The sequence below is a fragment of the Tubulanus polymorphus genome, chromosome 3 (assembly GCF_964204645.1).
Source record: "Tubulanus polymorphus chromosome 3, tnTubPoly1.2, whole genome shotgun sequence".
In the NCBI taxonomy this organism is placed as follows: domain Eukaryota; kingdom Metazoa; phylum Nemertea; class Palaeonemertea; order Tubulaniformes; family Tubulanidae; genus Tubulanus; species Tubulanus polymorphus.
Window position 1 is genome coordinate 7,793,317 of NC_134027.1, and position 19,104 is coordinate 7,812,420.

At 36.1% G+C, this 19,104-nt stretch overlaps 1 protein-coding gene across 1 annotated transcript; it reads left to right on the forward strand.

Moving 5' to 3' along the window:
* Positions 1-1,890: 1,890 nt before the first annotated feature.
* Positions 1,891-18,291, forward strand: LOC141901771 (protein O-linked-mannose beta-1,2-N-acetylglucosaminyltransferase 1-like). Its single transcript, XM_074789230.1, has 25 exons — positions 1,891-2,079; positions 2,594-2,669; positions 2,754-2,864; positions 3,117-3,239; positions 3,315-3,423; positions 3,862-3,920; positions 4,083-4,133; positions 4,237-4,321; positions 4,415-4,541; positions 4,681-4,750; positions 5,566-5,755; positions 5,860-5,969; positions 6,047-6,131; positions 6,240-6,366; positions 6,501-6,570; positions 7,310-7,408; positions 7,496-7,594; positions 7,771-7,847; positions 7,923-8,016; positions 8,219-8,395; positions 11,182-11,314; positions 11,649-11,792; positions 13,888-14,055; positions 14,246-14,377; positions 16,446-18,291. Exons 2-25 carry the CDS (start codon positions 2,594-2,596, stop codon positions 16,561-16,563), a joined length of 2,634 nt encoding a protein of 877 aa, XP_074645331.1. The 5' UTR covers positions 1,891-2,079; the 3' UTR covers positions 16,564-18,291.
* The last annotated feature ends 813 nt before the right edge of the window (positions 18,292-19,104 follow it).

A 19,104-nucleotide genomic window follows, 5' to 3' on the forward strand; every position in this document is an offset into this window, starting at 1 on the left:
CTTAAGATTAATTCTATCCATGCTTAGCAATTTATATTATACTATTTACTATAAAGAGACCATAGAAATTAAAGTTTTGCCTCATTTCATCAGTTTTAATGCAGACCTGTCACCTCAGGTCCCGAAGCTCTGCAAAATGGCGCGCGTTGCCGTATGAGGTCTCGCTTCAAAATTATTGTTTTATAGTAACTTAAGATTAACTCTATCTATGGTTAGCAATTTATATTATACTTATTACTATATAAAGGTTATAAAAAGTAAAGTTTTTTCCATTTTATCGGTTTTAGTGCAGACCTGTCACCTCAGGTCCCGAGAAGCTCTGCAAAATGGCGCGAGCTGCCGTGTGAGGTCTCGCTTCAAAATTATTGTTTTATAGCAACTTAATATTAATTCTATCCATGCTTAGCAATTTATATTATACTATTTACTATAAAGAGACCATAAAAATTAAAGTTTTCCTTCATTTCATCAGTTTTAATGCAGACCTGTCACCACAGGTCCCGAGAAGCTCTGCAAAATGGCGCGCGTTGCCGTGTGAGGTCTCGCTTCAAAATTATTGTTTTATAGTAACTTAAGATTAACTCTATCTATGGTTAGCAATTTATATTATACTTATTACTATATAAAGGTTATAAAAAGTAAAGTTTTTTCCATTTTATCGGTTTTAGTGCAGACCTGTCACCTCAGGTCCCGAGAAGCTCTGCAAAATGGCGCGAGCTGCCGTGTGAGGTCTCGCTTCAAAATTATTGTTTTATAGCAACTTAAGATTAATTCTATCCATGCTTAGCAATTTATATTATACTATTTACTATAAAGAGACCATAAAAATTAAAGTTTTCCTTCATTTCATCAGTTTTAATGCAGACCTGTCACCACAGGTCCCGAGAAGCTCTGCAAAATGGCGCGCGTTGCCGTGTGAGGTCTCGCTTCAAAATTATTGTTTTATAGTAACTTAAGATTAACTCTATCTATGGTTAGCAATTTATATTATACTTATTACTATATAAAGGTTATAAAAAGTAAAGTTTTTTCCATTTTATCGGTTTTAGTGCAGACCTGTCACCTCAGGTCCCGAGAAGCTCTGCAAAATGGCGCGAGCTGCCGTGTGAGGTCTCGCTTCAAAATTATTGTTTTATAGTAACTTAAGATTAACTCTATCTATGGTTGGCATTTTATATTATACTCTTTACTTTAAAGAGACCATAAAAATTAAAGTTTTCCTTCATTTCATCAGTTTTAATGCAGACCTGTCACCTCAGGTCCCGAAGCTCATCAAAATGGCGCGCATTGCCGTGTGAGGCCTCACTAATTAATCAGTGTTATGTCTAATTTATCTATGTCAACTTATAAGCTTGGACTGAAATGTTTTTAAATTGTATGTACACTTGGTTAATTAATTATATTGCGAGTAATTAATAAAAATATATAATAATATAGGGCCTAATCTTAATGAGTATAATGATTGTTATTAATACTGATTATGATTACATAAGGCACTACTGGTATCATTTTGCCTGATCTTGATATTTTTATGTTTCGTGTTACAAAAAAATAAATTAATTGTAAACAATTCGTTCAATGTTCTCCAATAATTCACAATCATTCCATCTTTATTATCATAAGGCGATATAGTTCAACAACTTTTTATAAACGGACAAACATAAATTCTTAAATGAATTCATAACACATCCTAGTTTGTTTTTTGTTTTTGAATAATATATTCAGAAAGCACTACAATATGTTCTTTGTGTTCTTATCGGCTATCATTTGTTCTAAATCCGCGCCTATCATATCTTCTAATCGCCTATCATCGGTTCAGTCATAACGATTTTCATTTTAGCGAATCGACCTGTCACCTGAGGTCCCACCTGTCATGTCAGGTCTTGGGCCCTGACATGACAGGTTCTGGAAACTCTGCAGACAGACCTAAATGAGTTACTTCCTTGTTTTGGAATTGGAGATGTTTTGTTGATGTTGGTCTTTCTAAATTGTGTAATGTAGCCTAATCCTTGTTTCTCGGGACAAACTCATGATGCCGAATCTGAATGCAAAATGACCTAATGATCTTCTTAACTTAAGGTTAGGAAAGTTCCAGAAATTCCATGAAAATGTCCACTACACACTGACACCCCAGCCAGCTTCTTCTTAGAAACTAAAGACTAGAGCAAAATGCAGACTTTCTTTCTGGTTGGTAATTCATGCCACCTAAATGCTAGGCCTACTACAAAACTACCCACTTACTGGTTGTTGATCAGCGATTAAGAGTACTATATATAGGTTTAGCCTTCAGACTCAGTATTTTAGCCTGCTGGTTGATGCAATCCAGAGGCCTACTTCCGTCTGGGCTGGGCGGAGGAGTCTGTACCGACCATCCATCAGGTTCAGGATTCTGGTCATGGATGCAATAGCAGAGTATTCCTGAGTGGTGGAAAAATCAAAACCTGTTTAACTTGCCACAATTATCTGGGTGCAGATTTTATTTGTAATTTCAAAATCATCTTTGATTTCATAATTCATGCCCTGCACACAGAAAACCAAATTGATGCAGAAAATTTTCTCAAAGTGAATAAAAAAACCATTTTGCCTGTTTCAGATGTTGCAGATTGAGGTGATGGTCCTAGGGCGTCTTCTACGAGCCCCGAAATTAATCATCAACAGATATTTTGGTGGTTTGTAATTGATCAAATTAGTTTTCCTCAGCCAATATTTTTGAACTCGAATTTAATGATTTGTTGAATTTTCATCAATTGCAGGAATTAAAGGCTTCCTCATTTGGCTTGTAATACTGGGTGTAGTTATTCTTGTATTTAAATCGTTTCTGTTGAGAGCGAGTAGGCTTTTGGATTCTAAGACTGTAGATTCAGGTAGGCATGAATGGCTAAGGTTTATAATTGAATCAGCACTTTTCTAATATTCTAATATTCTAGCACTTCATCTGCTTGTATTTTCTTCACGATTTTTGAATAAGAGAACTCGCTCTTTGATATGCTATCAATCAACTTATTGCTGTAAATCAATGTTATCCCACTTATTTGTTGGAGTTTGTCTCACTGATGAATATTTTCTGGAGTTGTGCTGCGTATGCAAAATCGAGATTTTCCTTCTTCTTTTCGAAGGAGAAAGTTTGGATGATTCCGCCGGTGGTGCATTTCCACACGGTCCACCAGGATCCATGAAAGACAACTGGTTGTTTCCAGATCTCGAATCATCAGCTACGGAAAAAACAAACGCCAAAACGGGTACGGTAAACCATTCCTATTTTTGAACTGTTCTGTTCCCCTTGATGACATACTTTCAATTCATTCATTCAATAGGTTTTAAATGTGACCTTGAAAAACCATGCGAGGGTAATGAGTATGCTTACTATGTGCGTTCGGCTATTGGTAAAAATATCGGACCTTCGATCTGTTGGAACGGAGATTAGTAAGTACTTGGCAGCTGTTGGCTGAATATTAATCTTCTTTTGATGATCATTACAGTGGATGTAATATTTGTCTAAGTTGCAAATAAACATGAAATGAACTGTTCTCAGAGTTTAGCCATAATCTTCATGGGATTTCTTAAGCTATGTGAAATTTACAAAATCCCTTGTATAAACCTATAAATGTGTTGGTGAAATAATAATTGTTAATAAGGGCTCTGGAAAGTTGTTGAAATTGCTGTCCTGGATAATGAATAACCTACATTCGATCAGATTTCTCACAATGTCTGTACAATAGTCTCTGCATATAATCTGCGTCTCTCATATAATCTTACGATGTGTTATGATAATAACTTACTACACAATGTAGGAAATGGAAACTTGGTCAAATCAACAAACTTATTGTAATCTAAATGTTTCAACTGATTTTTTTCATCTAGTATTGTCAGTAATACACGCAGAAACTGGAGCCGTGGTCTTATGGTTGTCGTCATCAATGGTAAACATTTTTGGCAGTATAGTACATAGATTTCTGATGAAAATGTTGAAGAGTTGAATTTCTCAAATGAAAATTCATTATCTTAATAGATAAACCACAATATTCATTCAAGTTAGTTAGCTTTACATCTGATTGCAAAAAGTGATGCTATTTTTTCTTCAGACGAAACAAAAAGATTGGTTGAAATCAAACATTTTGATACGTATCTCGATGGTAAGATATCTAAATTTTGATATTTTCAGCTGCTGAATCTAACATGATACACATATTGTACATTTTATTTTTTACTTATGATCTTTTTGCTCTGTGATCCTAGATGCTGCCTTTGTTAGGTATTTGAAGTTAGTAGTAGCCGATAGTCATCTTATTTTAGCAGCAAGCGCTGATGAAATGTCTTACAAGTAAGGTTGATGATGCAAGCTCTCTAATTCGACAACTCTGTATATTATATTTAAGATTGTTTATATTTGTTGACATTTTCTGCTTGTTCATAGTTTTCATGAAGATGCTCGTGCTTGGATGATGCGTTATGGAAGTAAAAGTATCAGTCAAGTTAAATTCAGGGACACATTTGTAATACTTGGACAGAGAGGTCTGGCATCTGGTTCAGCCATTGAAAAGGTACTTGGTAGCTAACATGTACATAAAAAATGCAAGAAGTACTTTTTCCGACAAAAAGCGGGCATAAAAAGTCCATGATTCAACAAGGTTAGAATCATTTCTACGGTAGATTGATGGAATTACTAATCTAATTTTATAGTTGGTCCACAGAGGAAGTGAACAAGATTTTGCAGACCCAGCTGAGATAAAAGGCTGTATTTCAATTCCAGGTAGATCATGAAGTCTTTTAAATCAATTACAATATCTGTTGCCTGTTCCAAATAAATAAAAGAATGCGTTCTCTTTTTCCCGAAACTGCACATAACCATTTATACAATCTACCAGTGCATAATATTACTGGTTATTATTTGCTGTATTGTTTTCATTAGTTATCTTCAATACCAGATATTTTTATCCTCATTTTCAAGCATGTAATTACATATTTGTGTTCTGTTTGCCATTGTTAGCGAAACTTGTTTATATTAATTTGCATGCTTTCAGAAGCTGATTTACGGTAACATCAGAAATCCTAGGCTATAGTCGTTTCTTTATGTTCTTGGCTGCTTAGTTTCTTATAACATAATTGGGTCTTCATTTTATTTCTTAAAGTTTGATGATATTTTATGAAAGGCATATATTTTGTGAATGACGACTAGCATAGGTAAGATTTGGTTTAGCTTATGATAGAAAATATCCCACATATACTTTTGCAGCCTTTTCAAATGGAATTGGTTTTTTTAGCCAACTCAGGACTTATCCTTCTAAGACTTTTGGAATTTTTCTATTGATTTGCATTTTTGTGGCGTCCTTTTAGCTTGAGGTATTTCATTGAAATTGCAATTACCAAACTTGTTTGTTCAGTTGAAGCTTAACAATTTTTCTTCTCATTTATATCAGTATGTAAAAGTTATTTAAGAGTGATTAAATTCTGTTCGTTGCATGATCATTTTATTCAGGACAAAGATGTTCATACATAAAATACTCTGTAACACATAAAGTTCTAGTTGGGAAATCATTTCCAAAACTTTTTTTGTTTGTTTTACAGTTGGGCCTTTGAAGAAGATCCAAGTGACAAAGCCTCAGATTGGTGATAGGTCAAGTATGATGACTGGCAAGGAGCTGGCTAATTGTGGACTACGCCATGCTTGCGGCCCAAACACGTTTCCCGTCCATATGTTTACAGGAAAACAGAAAAGATCTGACGCAGGCCCAAAAATCTGTGTCAACGGAAAATAGTAAGTTGTAGGAATCTTTGTATTCATACGTAACTCAAAAATGGGCACATGCTTGGAAAAATTTACTGACTTACTGGAGTAATTTGTTTGTTGCTGATTATCAGTGTACTAGCTGAAGGTATTAATGATGCTGGACGAGGTTTCAATATAGCTGTTATTGATCCTGTGGAAATTGAAGTCATTAGAGTTGGACATTTTGATACTTATGCAGAAGGTAAGAAAGACGACTGTATGACAAATGCCATTTAATCTACCATTATCCTTAATGCTTATGAAATTTGTGTCTTGTAGACAGCAGTCATTTGGAAATATTTTTAGAGATGATCACAGAAGGTGAAATTATACTAGCTATAACTTATGATGATGCAGCTAGAAAGTGAGTCAAACAGATTAGTGCAATACTGGACATTTCAATCAGAATATAACGGGCGTATTGCACCAAGTATCGATATTGAGATTTGATAGTTTAGTTTATCTATTTCAGGTTGTCTGATCACGCTAAACACCTACTGAATGAATTGGGTAGTGCACAAGTACAGAATATGCGATTCCGTGATAACTGGTATTTCATCGGTCAGAAAGGAGTTGATGGATTTGTCGATCGTGAACAGGTAAATAAAAACAACAAGAGGTTTAGAGAGTCTCGTGTTCTACTATTACTACCAACTTCCCATTACTAGGATGAGGAGCCCTTTAGTGAATGAAATATGTAACTGATAATGTTAACTGTTGTTGTGATTTACAGTTAGAATATTCGGGAATCCGACATGAGTGGCCCAATGTAATTGATAAGAGAATGTGCGTTCCCACAAAATGTAAGTAGAAATTGATGCTCTCAAAATTTGCAGGCTATCATGATCACTTTTCATCCATTCATCCATCTGTCTGAAGACCGTATCTAGTATTGTTGGCAAATTCTCAACACATTTTTGTGTGGTCTTGATGTCTAGTTTTATGTATGCATCTACCATTTAGACACATCTGGAGCCCTAAAATTGGACCTATTGGGAGCAAGATTGCCGGCTTATAGCCATTGTTCCATAAAAAGGTCATCCTATGCCTCTAGCTTCGTGGTTTGTCTTATTACATTGAAATTTGAGTTCACTATATCTGACAGGGTTTTGGATCAGTCGACTTTTATGCAGCCATTGGCCATCTAAGTTTTATCAGTTCTCATTCATATCTGGAAAATGGTATTTTGAGTAAAATATCGACAGGTTTTAACTTGTAGTCATGGTATTCAATAAGTGTTAGCACTGTGATAGGATACTACTCCTCACATGAAATAACCCAGTGTATTGTTCTCACCACCAGGGGAGTTGAATATTGAAATATATTAAATGTTTCTATTCACATTTGTGCCCATGCATATTTTGTAATTTCCAGGAATATTGAAATCAGATTGAAGTCAGATTGTCAATCATTTCAGACCACTTCCCAAGTGTGCATGGTGTTCCTGGACCCCTAGTCGAATCAGAACCCGGTTCCATGATTGATCACAAACTATGGCACTCACTGACTACGAATACTTGAACCCAATTGAAATATTTTCAGTGCAAGGTTTCAAGATAAAACCAGATCCATTGACTAGTAAAAATCCAAAAAGGCGAGAATTTTGTACAAAATATGAAGGCTATGATGATTTCTGTGATGGTGAGTGATGGTATTGAAATGCGTCATAAGTTTTATTTAAGAAGTCTTGTAAACGGTTAATAATGGTTAGTTTCATATAATATCTAGTGAATCACATGGATGAGTTATTGGCGCCAGCCCCTTTAACTGATCGTGCACTTCAAGGACATGTTGTATTTTTGACGCCCATTGCTGTAGTCATCAAAGGTAGAAATATGATTCCTTTTACTAGTACGTCGTTATAACTATTTTTTTTTTTGGGAAATGTTTTGTCTAAAGTTTAAAGATCTGACACTTGATTTCAATTCATTTAGTGAGTACATTTTTCACTCAAAACTGAGTCGTGTTGTTTTGGAGTGTAATTCGAGGGGAATTTCTTTCAGATATGACTGGCAAAGCTTTACAGATGTTGTTAGATACTATACTGATGCAACCAGGAGTAGATCCAAAGATTGTGTATGTAAGTATAACTATGGAATAAAGTCTTATTTCGTAATTATCGAAAGTCTCTATAATATCTTTCCTATTTTTCCAGGTGATGCATGACAAGGAACACCCTGATGCTGGCGATATGGCTTCAGTTTATGGCTTTCATAGCGTATTACTTGATAGTTTAGAAACATTCCCTGGTATGCATCCTGAATGAAATCTAGTGCCGTGTTATTCGATTTTTGCCAAGAGTTCTGATCTTTCTCTACACGGTAGAACATTTTTGGTCTATCGAGTAAGAAATCTACTGTCAGTATAAAGTAAAGTGCATGACTTATTAAGTAAACCCAACAAAATTCAATCGCTTCCGAATTTAGCTTTATGCCTAAAATCTTTCTCCAGATTACATGAATCAAGGGATGGATAAAATCTGGTCTTTATTTCCGAAGAAATCGTATGTGATGATGATTGAAGAAGCAGTCGTACTTTCCCCTGACTATCTATATTTCATGGCTCAGATTTTGCCGATGCTTAAACAGGACGAAACGCTCATTGGAATATCTGCTTGGAATCCAAATGGTAAATTATCTTTGGAAAACTTACATCTGCTACAAACAGTTCACTGATATTTGATATTTTTTCCAATGAATTCTGATGTAATAATGTTATGAATGATTGATGGATTTAACATATTGTCTTTTGAATGACGATAACAATGAATTGTGAATTTAATTGAAAGATTTCTATTTGATGATATCGCTCATCTGATGGACATGGTGGATATCTATACTCATGTCAGTTTAGAAATTGATTATCAAGACGTTGATTAACAATTACCAGTAGCACACATTTTGAATATTAGGAACACTTTCCCTGCATAAGTAATAGTTTGGAATAGGCCTAACGAGGAGTCATGTGATCAATTGAATATTAATTCTAGTGCTCAAAACAGTTGGAAAAGGCTTAAGTATCTCAAAAAATGAGTCGAGATAAACTTTTTCTATTTGATATCTATCTTGAGCTTTCTTTCATTTGATAGATGATTTTCATTAACATCGTAATCTGCAGTCACTGCAGATATCATAACTCAGATAAAAGATAATTAAATCCCGACCAGCTGGTTATATAAACGGTTTTAGTTCGTCTCTAGTTGTGTTCGGCATTTACGCTCAACTTAAATAGACGCGCTTCTTTTCTTGAATCGGAGATGAATATGAAGGCTGTTGTAGTGGTTTTGATTGTTCTTGTGGCTATTGGTGGTGTGGCCGGAAGATCTGATATTCCGTCTTGTGATCAAGATCCATCCGGTGAAGGTTGCCCGCCGATACGTCAGTGGCTTCCGCCTCCTCGACATCGTCCATCTCCACGTCATCTTGATCGCTTGAGATATCGGGCAAATTGTAAGTATTGTTTTATTTTTTCATTGAATTTAAATCATTCATCATTTTTTTGACTAGGATAAATAACAGAAGTACATGATAGAATGTTGTTTAGATTGAGTAAAGATAATCTAGAAATTATAAGAAAGTATGAATCTGACTTTAAGGATTCATGTCATAACCATTGCAAGTATTGCCTGTAGGTGCTGTGTATTAACAAAAATATATTATCTTCTCGTAATTTTGGTATAAGTTAATATATTTGTTGATGAGACCTAGATAAACTGCTGGTGTAAGTTATATCATTGAATCCTTTTATTTCAGTGAACAGAAGGATAAGGATATAAGTCCAAGTATGGCGGAAACACTGATGATCCGTCAAACTCTGCCTCATCATTTTAAATCTAATTGCTTAATAGTTTGCATCAAAGAAATATCAGAATAAAATGTGTTCTAGAAAGTAATCTAAGGCGTTAGGTTTTATTTCATATTTTCTTCAGGCGCTTTGAATTTTTGAACAATGATTGTGTCGCTGCAGATGATGTTCTCTCATTGCAACGATGTGTCGTATTTTCTTTTTCAATTTTTATTCATCCAAGGATATTAGCTCCACTTGTCTGCGACCCTGACCACGTCGAATGAGAAATAGAAATTTGACAAGTTGGAAAATGTGGAATTAGTGTCATTTTTTCTAGTTTAGAAGATAGAGTTGTTTTTACTTGTCGCCCACGCAACTCGGCTACCTAGTCATAAAAATGTAAACTGACTAGTCAAACCAGCTGCCTTCATACGGTACTGTAGAGATGTCTTTACTACGAAAATAAGGACAGTTTATTTTCTATTGGAGCTTAAAAACGACACTATCCAATATAGCATCAATGTTTAAGAGATTCCTAGCTGCCTATATCCAAAGGACTTATTGTTGTAAGTCTGAGGTGATAAAACTCGTCATAGAATCAAGATGGAAAAAGATGGTTTCATCCGCACCCGAACCTCCCCTGGTGACGCTTATGTTTTGAGGTGTTTCGTGCTTTTTGTTCTGCACAGTTCTATTTAGGATTGATTTATCTCATCTGCCACTGTCACGCATTCCATATGAAAATTACCGGTTTAACGGTTTGTTTAATCAGTAAGATTAATTTATGGTTTCATTTTCGTAGAATTGATTGCGCCTTACCCGTTACAAGACGTAACAATGGAATAAACTCCTTTTTAATCCACTCAAGTCAATTTTCCGATGCTGTACATGAAAATACGCAACTTTTCAAAGAATAAAAATCATTTCAATAAAAACGAATAATTCTTATTTCGTAAATTCGCTTGTATCCGCCATCAGACAAAGAAAACTTCGGGTGACAAGTTATACGGTTTAATTAGTAAGACTGTACTAATTACTAGGTGCTCTAATGGGACCGATACCACATATGATAGACTTCTGAATAATTCAATATAATAATTGAATTTGCCGCCTGTCTTAATGTGAACTTCGTGAGTCATTTTAATTTGCGAATAAAAGATGTCATAAGTTCATGCATACGCTGGATCTCTGGTTTATCCACGATGAGACGCTTTACCGATGGTCACATGGAAAAGATTTGGCCCGGAAAAATTGGCGCGGATCAGACTCGAGCCGAAATTTGGCTTATGAATGGAGCTTCAAAATTAGAAACAAAGTTAAATCGCCGCTGGTTGAAAAATCATAAGATTGAATAAAATTAGTCGGAATTCAATTTTAGTATTCAACAATAGGTAGAAAATCCATAGTCTCCCGTTCTTGGATTTATGTTTTTGAAAATAAGCTCATTTTGATTCATATTTAATCACCGACGTCTATCTTCTCTGATGGTTGAATAAAAAATTCAAGTAAAATCCCCAAGCTCTCAAGTCAATCATACTGATTTGGCTTTTTTAACCTTTGATTTGGCCGGGTTTTTATTTAACTCTGGAACGGGGGTTTCATGTCGCGTATGTATATGTTTATTGTAGGGTATGAAGGAGTCTCAAGTAATATATCGTTACTGTACCGAATAGAAACAATCCCTGGATTAGCGTTCCTGATGAAACGAACGTTCTACGAACGCAAGCTAAAAGGCAGATTAAAGAAATGTTGCAGACGAAGGTATTATTCAAGTACATTGAAAGATTAAAGTTGATTCTGTGATGATTCATAGAACTTACTTAGATTGTTTCTTATGAGTGTTGTAATGTTGAACACATTAGTTATGTTCATCTTTCTTTTACAATCGAAGCCTTAGAATATATGTATATCGCTTATTGGTAGTTCTCTGCTACTTGGAACACTTGTTTTTTTTGCCTAATAGTCAGAATGTTTATTTCATTATGCGATCTTAACCTTTTAATCGTAGCTTATGTTGAGATTTTTTGTCGAATTTTTTGCTTATATTCGAATGTTGAACTTAGAGAAATTAAATAAGATTTTTCTATGAATTTAGGTCGTGGGAGGTATGGAAATTCAGCAGTGGAATGGAAGACTATGAAATGGTCGTACCAGACATCTCGAGAGTTCAACATTTACCTGTTGTTCAACCTTCAAAATTAGAAGCTCAATTGTTCAATAGAAAACGAGTCGTCAATCTGTAAGTCTATAAAAGTAAAAGTAAAACGAAGGCACCAAATGCAGTTTACATCGAACTCGCATGTTTATTTAAGATGGATTTTTAATTTTTCTATTGACTTCTTGGCTCAATAAAACCTTTCCTTATCGAGTTACACTGAGTCACTGTAACGTCGTCACTTATCAGTGTGGAACTTATTTACTGAAACACTGTGAAAAATGAGTGATGAAGGAATATAAATGCTAAAACCAATGTAAGAGGGATATTCCATGTTTTTTTTTTCTGATAATCCATATAAAAGGTTGTGTAGAAGGAGCAGGAAGGACTGACATGCCGAATTAGACAATCTAATTACAACCTTAGTAGCTAACGGAGGGAGACTAACGGCAAGATTCCTTGAAAAACAGTCATGTTTAATTACGGCTGCTGCTAAGACCGCCATGCCTGTGTAATGTAACGGTCATGGAAGGATAAGGCATAAAAATGTATTCATTTGTCTGCGGTATTGTCTCTGGCATGTGAGTTGGAGTAACGAATCCTCCGCGCAAACATTTGATTTCGACGAATTCAACAACTTCGGGTCACCAGCGAGCAATCTTTCACGCCGCTCGTTATGCTAATTGGCGATAATTATAGAAAAACTGATCTGTTTTCATTAAATCATTTGACAGCAGTTGAAGCTCGAGAGAGTGCGGTACTCGACGCATTGTGGAGAACGCGATGATATTTTATTTAGAAGTTGTGAAGCTGCGATCCATCTCGCGGGATTAATCTTTTGGCATTAATCTCTGCACGCTGCCTCTCTCAGCCTTCTGTTGTCTCGAAACTTTCCCTCGTACTGACGGTCACTTGTAAGTCTCTAGCTAGCTTTTGGATTGCCACCTCCCTCCTTGCCGATAGTCAAGGACATTCCCTGAATCTCCCTGTTACAGCCATTCCTCTCAATGATCGGCTTATATCAAACGTATCTAGATCTAGTCCGCATGTGGCTCAGAATATACCGTCTGAAATGTATTTTCTTTTGACTCTAGCGTAGAATTGAATTCACGTAGCTGCAAAAATTTGATGAATATTTGGTAAATGTTATAACGGATTCCGAATCTTCAGTTTTCCGCTCCTAATAGACATGGTCAAATATCTGTGGTTGGAAATCTATGTCGAATGTACCATTCCCAATTTGATCGGGGTAAGAAACATGAATTGTTCTAGTTTTACCAGTGCAGGTCAGACTGGGAAGCATGCCGATGCAACAAACGCCACAATGTTCACAGTGGATTATTTTATGCCACGTTTGTACTCGGATTTCTGTTATCTGAGTGATCTGCTGCAATAATTGGTCCAATGGGCATAAAACGATTCATAGCTTTGAAGTCGTCGTCGTGGTGAGTGGTGTGTAGAATCATTTGGGAATGGGCAGATACGTGCTAATGGTCAATATAATTATGAGAAAGTCGGGATTTTGTCGTGTGTTTGTGTTCAGTAGCTGGCATACAGATTAGCATGTAACTTACCCTAGTGATAAGATCTACTTGTGCTTTCAACATTCCTGTTCTCATTTCGAGAACTCGTCTGTTATTCTGAAATAAAGGGCGTGGTGCTAACTATGATCCGCATTATCCCACTGGCCCTATATATAGGCGTATAGAAATATAAATCCAGACTTGCTTTGTTGTTATTGTTTCTTAAAATCGTAATCCTGGAATTGTTCTAATAATATCCTTTCTAATACCCTGTTGATGTTAATTTCACCAATGAAACCTTTATCCGTTGTGATTTCCGATCAGCCTCCGTTCAGACTTATTCACTCCCGAATAATTCTCATTTACTTCTTAAGATTCGTGTCTCCTCGCCGGATTTATTATCAATTTGCACACGAAACAGTTATTGTCAACTTTTTATGTTGTTTTTCGCAGATCCGACGAAATATTAGATACAGTAGTGCTTAAAATCCGATATAGTAATACCCCAATATTATAAGTGGCTCTGCGTTAATATTGTAGCAATTATGCTTTGCTTTGATTAAACACTGAAAAAGACTGGCTTATAACTATTTGATTGTATGTAATATATTAAGTTATGATTTTCTAATTGAGGAGATTTTTTTTTCTTTTATCAGAGAACCACGGCCGGAGTTAGCGGGAGTTCGATCGATTATTGCGGATAGATACGAAGAGGAAATATTTCGTTTAATTCGAGACAGTAAACCGATGTCGATGGCGCATTTGAAACCGTGTCGACAGGCGTTAGCCGTGAATAACCCTTTATTGCATTTACCCGGTGCCGGGTACGTACGGATAGTCATTGTTTTTCCAACTGAAAATCTCCTAAACCGTTACACATGACGAAATAAAATCCTACACCTGATACAGTTTTCTTCTCGAATCTCTCTCACGATTCTGAAGTTGAATAAGTGAAAAGGAATTGATGAAAAAGGAACCCAATTATATCTGTAATGAAAAGTTTTTTTTTTCCAGGAAAGTCTATGTGTTGTATTTCAATCAGCGCAGCAGTGAAGACTACACCGTTGTAGCCCTGCTGTGCAAATGTTCAGGGCTGTTTTTCGTCGAAGGAGTCGACCCATTCGGGCTGCATAAAGGCATGCTGAGGTATGATTACGTATTTAAGAAATATATATTCAATAACATGGATAATAATAACATTTATTTATATACTGCTCTCCACTACGTATTAGAGCGGTTTATATGAAATACATACATCATCCTATTACATTTCGATAAAATGTTGTTTAAAAAAAGGTAAATTTTCACACCAGACTTAAATCAACTTAATATCCAGACTTAATATATATATATATATATATATATATATATATATATATATATATATATATATATATATATATATATATATATATATATATATATATATATATATATATATATATATATATATATATATATATATATATATATATAATAGCATATACTTAATAGCAGTTTTATAACTGTTCGTTTCGCTAATATCATGAGACGTTGACATGCGATGAACTGCACAAACAAAATCCCCGTAGTCATGCAACATCAGCAGGCTGTAGGCGTACTTGAACTTGTCGATATTTTCTCAACTAGATAAGGATGAATTTTTCTCGGGCGTTTTTTCTGCCACTATGCATTCATAGTGAATATTGGAATTTAAAACAGACAACTCTATAAAAGATCGAATTTAGAGAATCTGTTCAAAATTTTCTGGGGATTCATTCGGATTCTTGTTAGTGCCTTTTTCACCGTTTTTGGCAAACTTAAGACAATCGTCCGCACGTTTTAGATTTTGTAGCGTATCTTATCATTTCATGTTTGCCAAGGTTCTTCAAGGTGAACTTAATGAATTCGGCTTCGTTATTTTTGATGGATAAATGCATTCGGGGAGGTGAGATGCATCGCTGGAATTGTGCGGTGAATATTTTTCGCGTGTATTCTGTCGTCTGGGGACTCACTATTAACGTCAATATAGATACATTACCTGATACATCAAAGCGCAATCGTTACACAAGTTGATTGGTTTAAAATCTGAAATTCGGGCTCCTACGAGACCTAACTGGCAATGTTAACGCGCGTTGAATTTATCAAATCCATTCCGATCGCGTTGTTTCTTGAGCGACTTAGAAAATTAAGCAGCAATATTCTCCGTCTTATCACGAGTACTTTAAGCGAAGATGACTTCGAGCACTTCGCGTGTGGATAATCATAATAAGTCTGAGAGATCTCTTTATTTATTATCACGAAGCGATCACTCACGTGGTAAGTCATTTGACTTCATCAGTATATCTCCCCAAACTAATTTCAATTTGCGATAACCATTCATTTAAACTCGGCCTGAAGATATTGATGACTCGTTTGGGTACGAAAAACCTCTTGATAACGTCTGCCGTCTGGAATAATGGTCTCTCCCAGCAGAGATAAACTCTTCTCTGCACCAGTCTTCCTTTCTCTTCCGATGGACAATGTGTCTCAGACCATTAGCCACGTGCCCAGCGGGGTAAAATTCTAGCACTCGCGATTATAGTTGCATTTTGGAAACCAATAGTTTTCTACACAATCCTGCTGCTCGCTAGGGAGTCGGTGAATAGGAAAAGCGCGTTCTACATCGCGAATAGCAAGAAAACTGAATTCCATATTATCAATTATTATGGTAATGGGGACATTTGTGTGTCCTCAATCTCTGGATTCGGAAGTGTTCGGGATAGTTGTAGAGAGGGGCTATTGCTGTTAATTTGTTATCACATGCGCGAACAACTGTCAAACCATACACAGCACAAGAACTCTTAATAGTTTAACTCGGGATAGCGCGCTGGTTTTCCGACGGTCGGTCATTGTTTGTTCTTTTTCTGCTGTCAACTAGATATGCTTATATCAGTATCGAATAAACCATTAGGACACAGCCACATACATACTGGCTGTCATTTCATTTCTTGCCTTTAGGTCTGAAATATGGAACCAAGACAGTTCCACAGTTTTTATTTGTGCACTCAGATCTCCCCTCCCGTGCGAATAGGGCGATTTTCTGGTTTCGGAATTAACATCATAAATTTTAAAGAGGCGGGGGAGCTCTGACTCTTTCATGCCTTTTATCGCCAAGACAGTACTGCTGATTTACAGATTTCTAAGTATTTTCTTGTTGCCCTGAATGTGAACAAATAATGGTTTTGTTTTACAGATTTACTCTGAAGAATAATGTTATACTGTTCATCGGGTCGGCATCTCCGTATTTCGTGTACAAGCCGCCGTCGACTGAACCCATCGGGAATGAATTCTTCACCGGAAACGAGAGATAAGCAGACGACACATTACACACAATTCTCGTCTGTCATATCAGAAACTGTACAGTCGAAAAACCAACAATCACATGGGTCGAGCCCAACGCGCACGACGCACGGAAACACGAGACAGACATATGTTTTCGAGCGTTTCCCTGCGCCGTGCGCGCTAGGCCTAAAAATGAAATGAAGTATTGCCTAGCCTGCTCTGCTTCACTGTAGCAGTGTTGGAAATTAGGATTAGGGTTGAATTTTACTCATGTAATTCAAGATGTATGGTTATTGAATTAACAAGAAAACTAACATGAATGTTTATTGGCGCCTTGAAAAATAACAGAATATATTGCGTAATATTGTCGACAATGAATAATATAATGTAAATTATATGCGATTTATATTCAGGATCGACGAAGTTATTTTGGATTTGAATATATCGATCATTGCACTGAATCGGCCGGCAACCAGTCTAGCCCAAATGTATGACGTAGTGGATGGACATCCTTTCAAAAACAAAAAATAATTGTTGAAATTTATCAAAAAGATAAGGGTTATTAAATATTTTCGATTACAAAATAAGCGCCAAAATTCACAATTGTGATTGTAGTTTTAAAATTGTTATTTTGTAACGCCAATATTGATGACGTAGTGCACATCGACTCACGCAGAACCCCTAATATATAACGTATACTAGGTATATAAATATTATTGTAACGGTTTTTACGGCGTCAAAAAACTTACTGAAAACTTAGTCAGTAAATTCAGAGTGAAGTGTAACGACACGGCCATCGCTACTTATGACGCAAGTATGACGACGTTATTGATTTAAAAAAGGCTCCTGAGTTCAACCGTTTTTCGAGTGAACCCATGACTACCGCGGATCCTATAGGTTCTATGAAAACTAACCGAGTTAAAAGGGTGCTGGTTCACAAATCTCGTGCACTACCGACTAGTTTTCCCGCGCGAGAGGTTGCCCTCAACGTGAACTGCGTATGACTTTTCGATCATCTAGATATGTACATTCTGCAAAAAGACGTTTCAGTTTGATCTTCTGAAAATGATTTGTAATCGGCGATGTAGTGGTTTATTTTTTACTGATGTCGCCTCCTTTAATTGAATGACTGAAACTTCATGTTCGCGCTTGTCGTTCCTCTTTAAAACATTTATGATAATGCCCTATTGCAGTGACAATAATCAACCCAGTGATACAAAAGTGATAACAAATTAGAATTGATGTGTCGACTATTCATGACTATTCTATCGCAAAATCGGTTCAATTCCAGTTATCTAGCTATGAGCCCTAGGGTCTTCAGTTAAACAACTCGAAGTCCCACATTCAAAATATTCTTATCAAACAATATACGGTAATTTAGAATGCAACCTTAAAAAAATCCATCGTCGCTCAAACTATGGCTGTCCCGACATCGACCCTGGTGCGCTGTGTTTCTTCATTCAGTGCATGTAATAACTCTGTAATGTCCTTTGGGGGAAATCTTCATTCTTTTTTATATAATTTGAATTATGTTCGTTCTTTTCACGCTAATTCTCGGTTGTGTCTCAGAAGAAAAGAGTGCGCTTCATCATTCTGTGTAATGTTTCCATTTTGAAAGAATGTATTTCAATCTTGTTTTAATGCTTTCATTGATGAATCGGTTGCAGCGATGTTTTAGAATCTCTCTGTAGACAAAAACCGTGGTCGCAATAAATATGATATAGTAGTGAATGAATCGATTGAAATAATGTACCCGTTATACATGTATACATGTATTTTATAATAAAAAATATAATTTATATATTTTTTCTAGTAAGCAAACGTACATTGTTCTCGTTCTCTTGCGGGCTTCTTATTTTTTCAATCTCTTGTTTCAATTGAAATGCCGCAGGCTGGTTCGCTCCCTCTCGATCGTCGGAACTACTTAACTGTTGAAGTTGAATACATTTTGCGTTGTAAATCTATTCGTATGAAAACGCCCGTGATGAAATCGGATTTGTTGTAAGTCCATATCAGTTTGCCACGACAGTTGAAAATGGTGAGACTTTAATCACGCTATTGTTTACTGGCTTTATACTTCAGTAAGGCACTAACTTCATCTTCACCTTTCGAAGGATTCGAACCCACTCAGCTAAAGTTCCCCGAACGTCGGTGGAAGCGAGTTCGGGGAGCGATACCGGACCCCCGGCAAGCGAGGATGCACTAACTTAACGGTAAATACGATGCACTATGACGTCACGTGAATATCTTCTGGACACATCTTATCTTAATCAAATAATTACTCCAAGGTAACAACGTAAACATGTGAAGAGACTGGCGCTGCTATCCAACTTCATGAGATATTTGTTGGCCAAGTACCGACTACATATATACTTAATGTCCTATCCCACAAAATGATCTGTAGAATAAATAGTTGTTGCGAGCGCTGTCGAGAATCCGCACACGGTTATACGAACGTAGATTGAGAAAGTAGATTTTTCAAATTCAGTACACTCGGTAAATGTCAATATTTCTTCGAACTTATCTCAATTGTGAGGAAATATCGTCGAAAAGAGGATACGAAAATATTC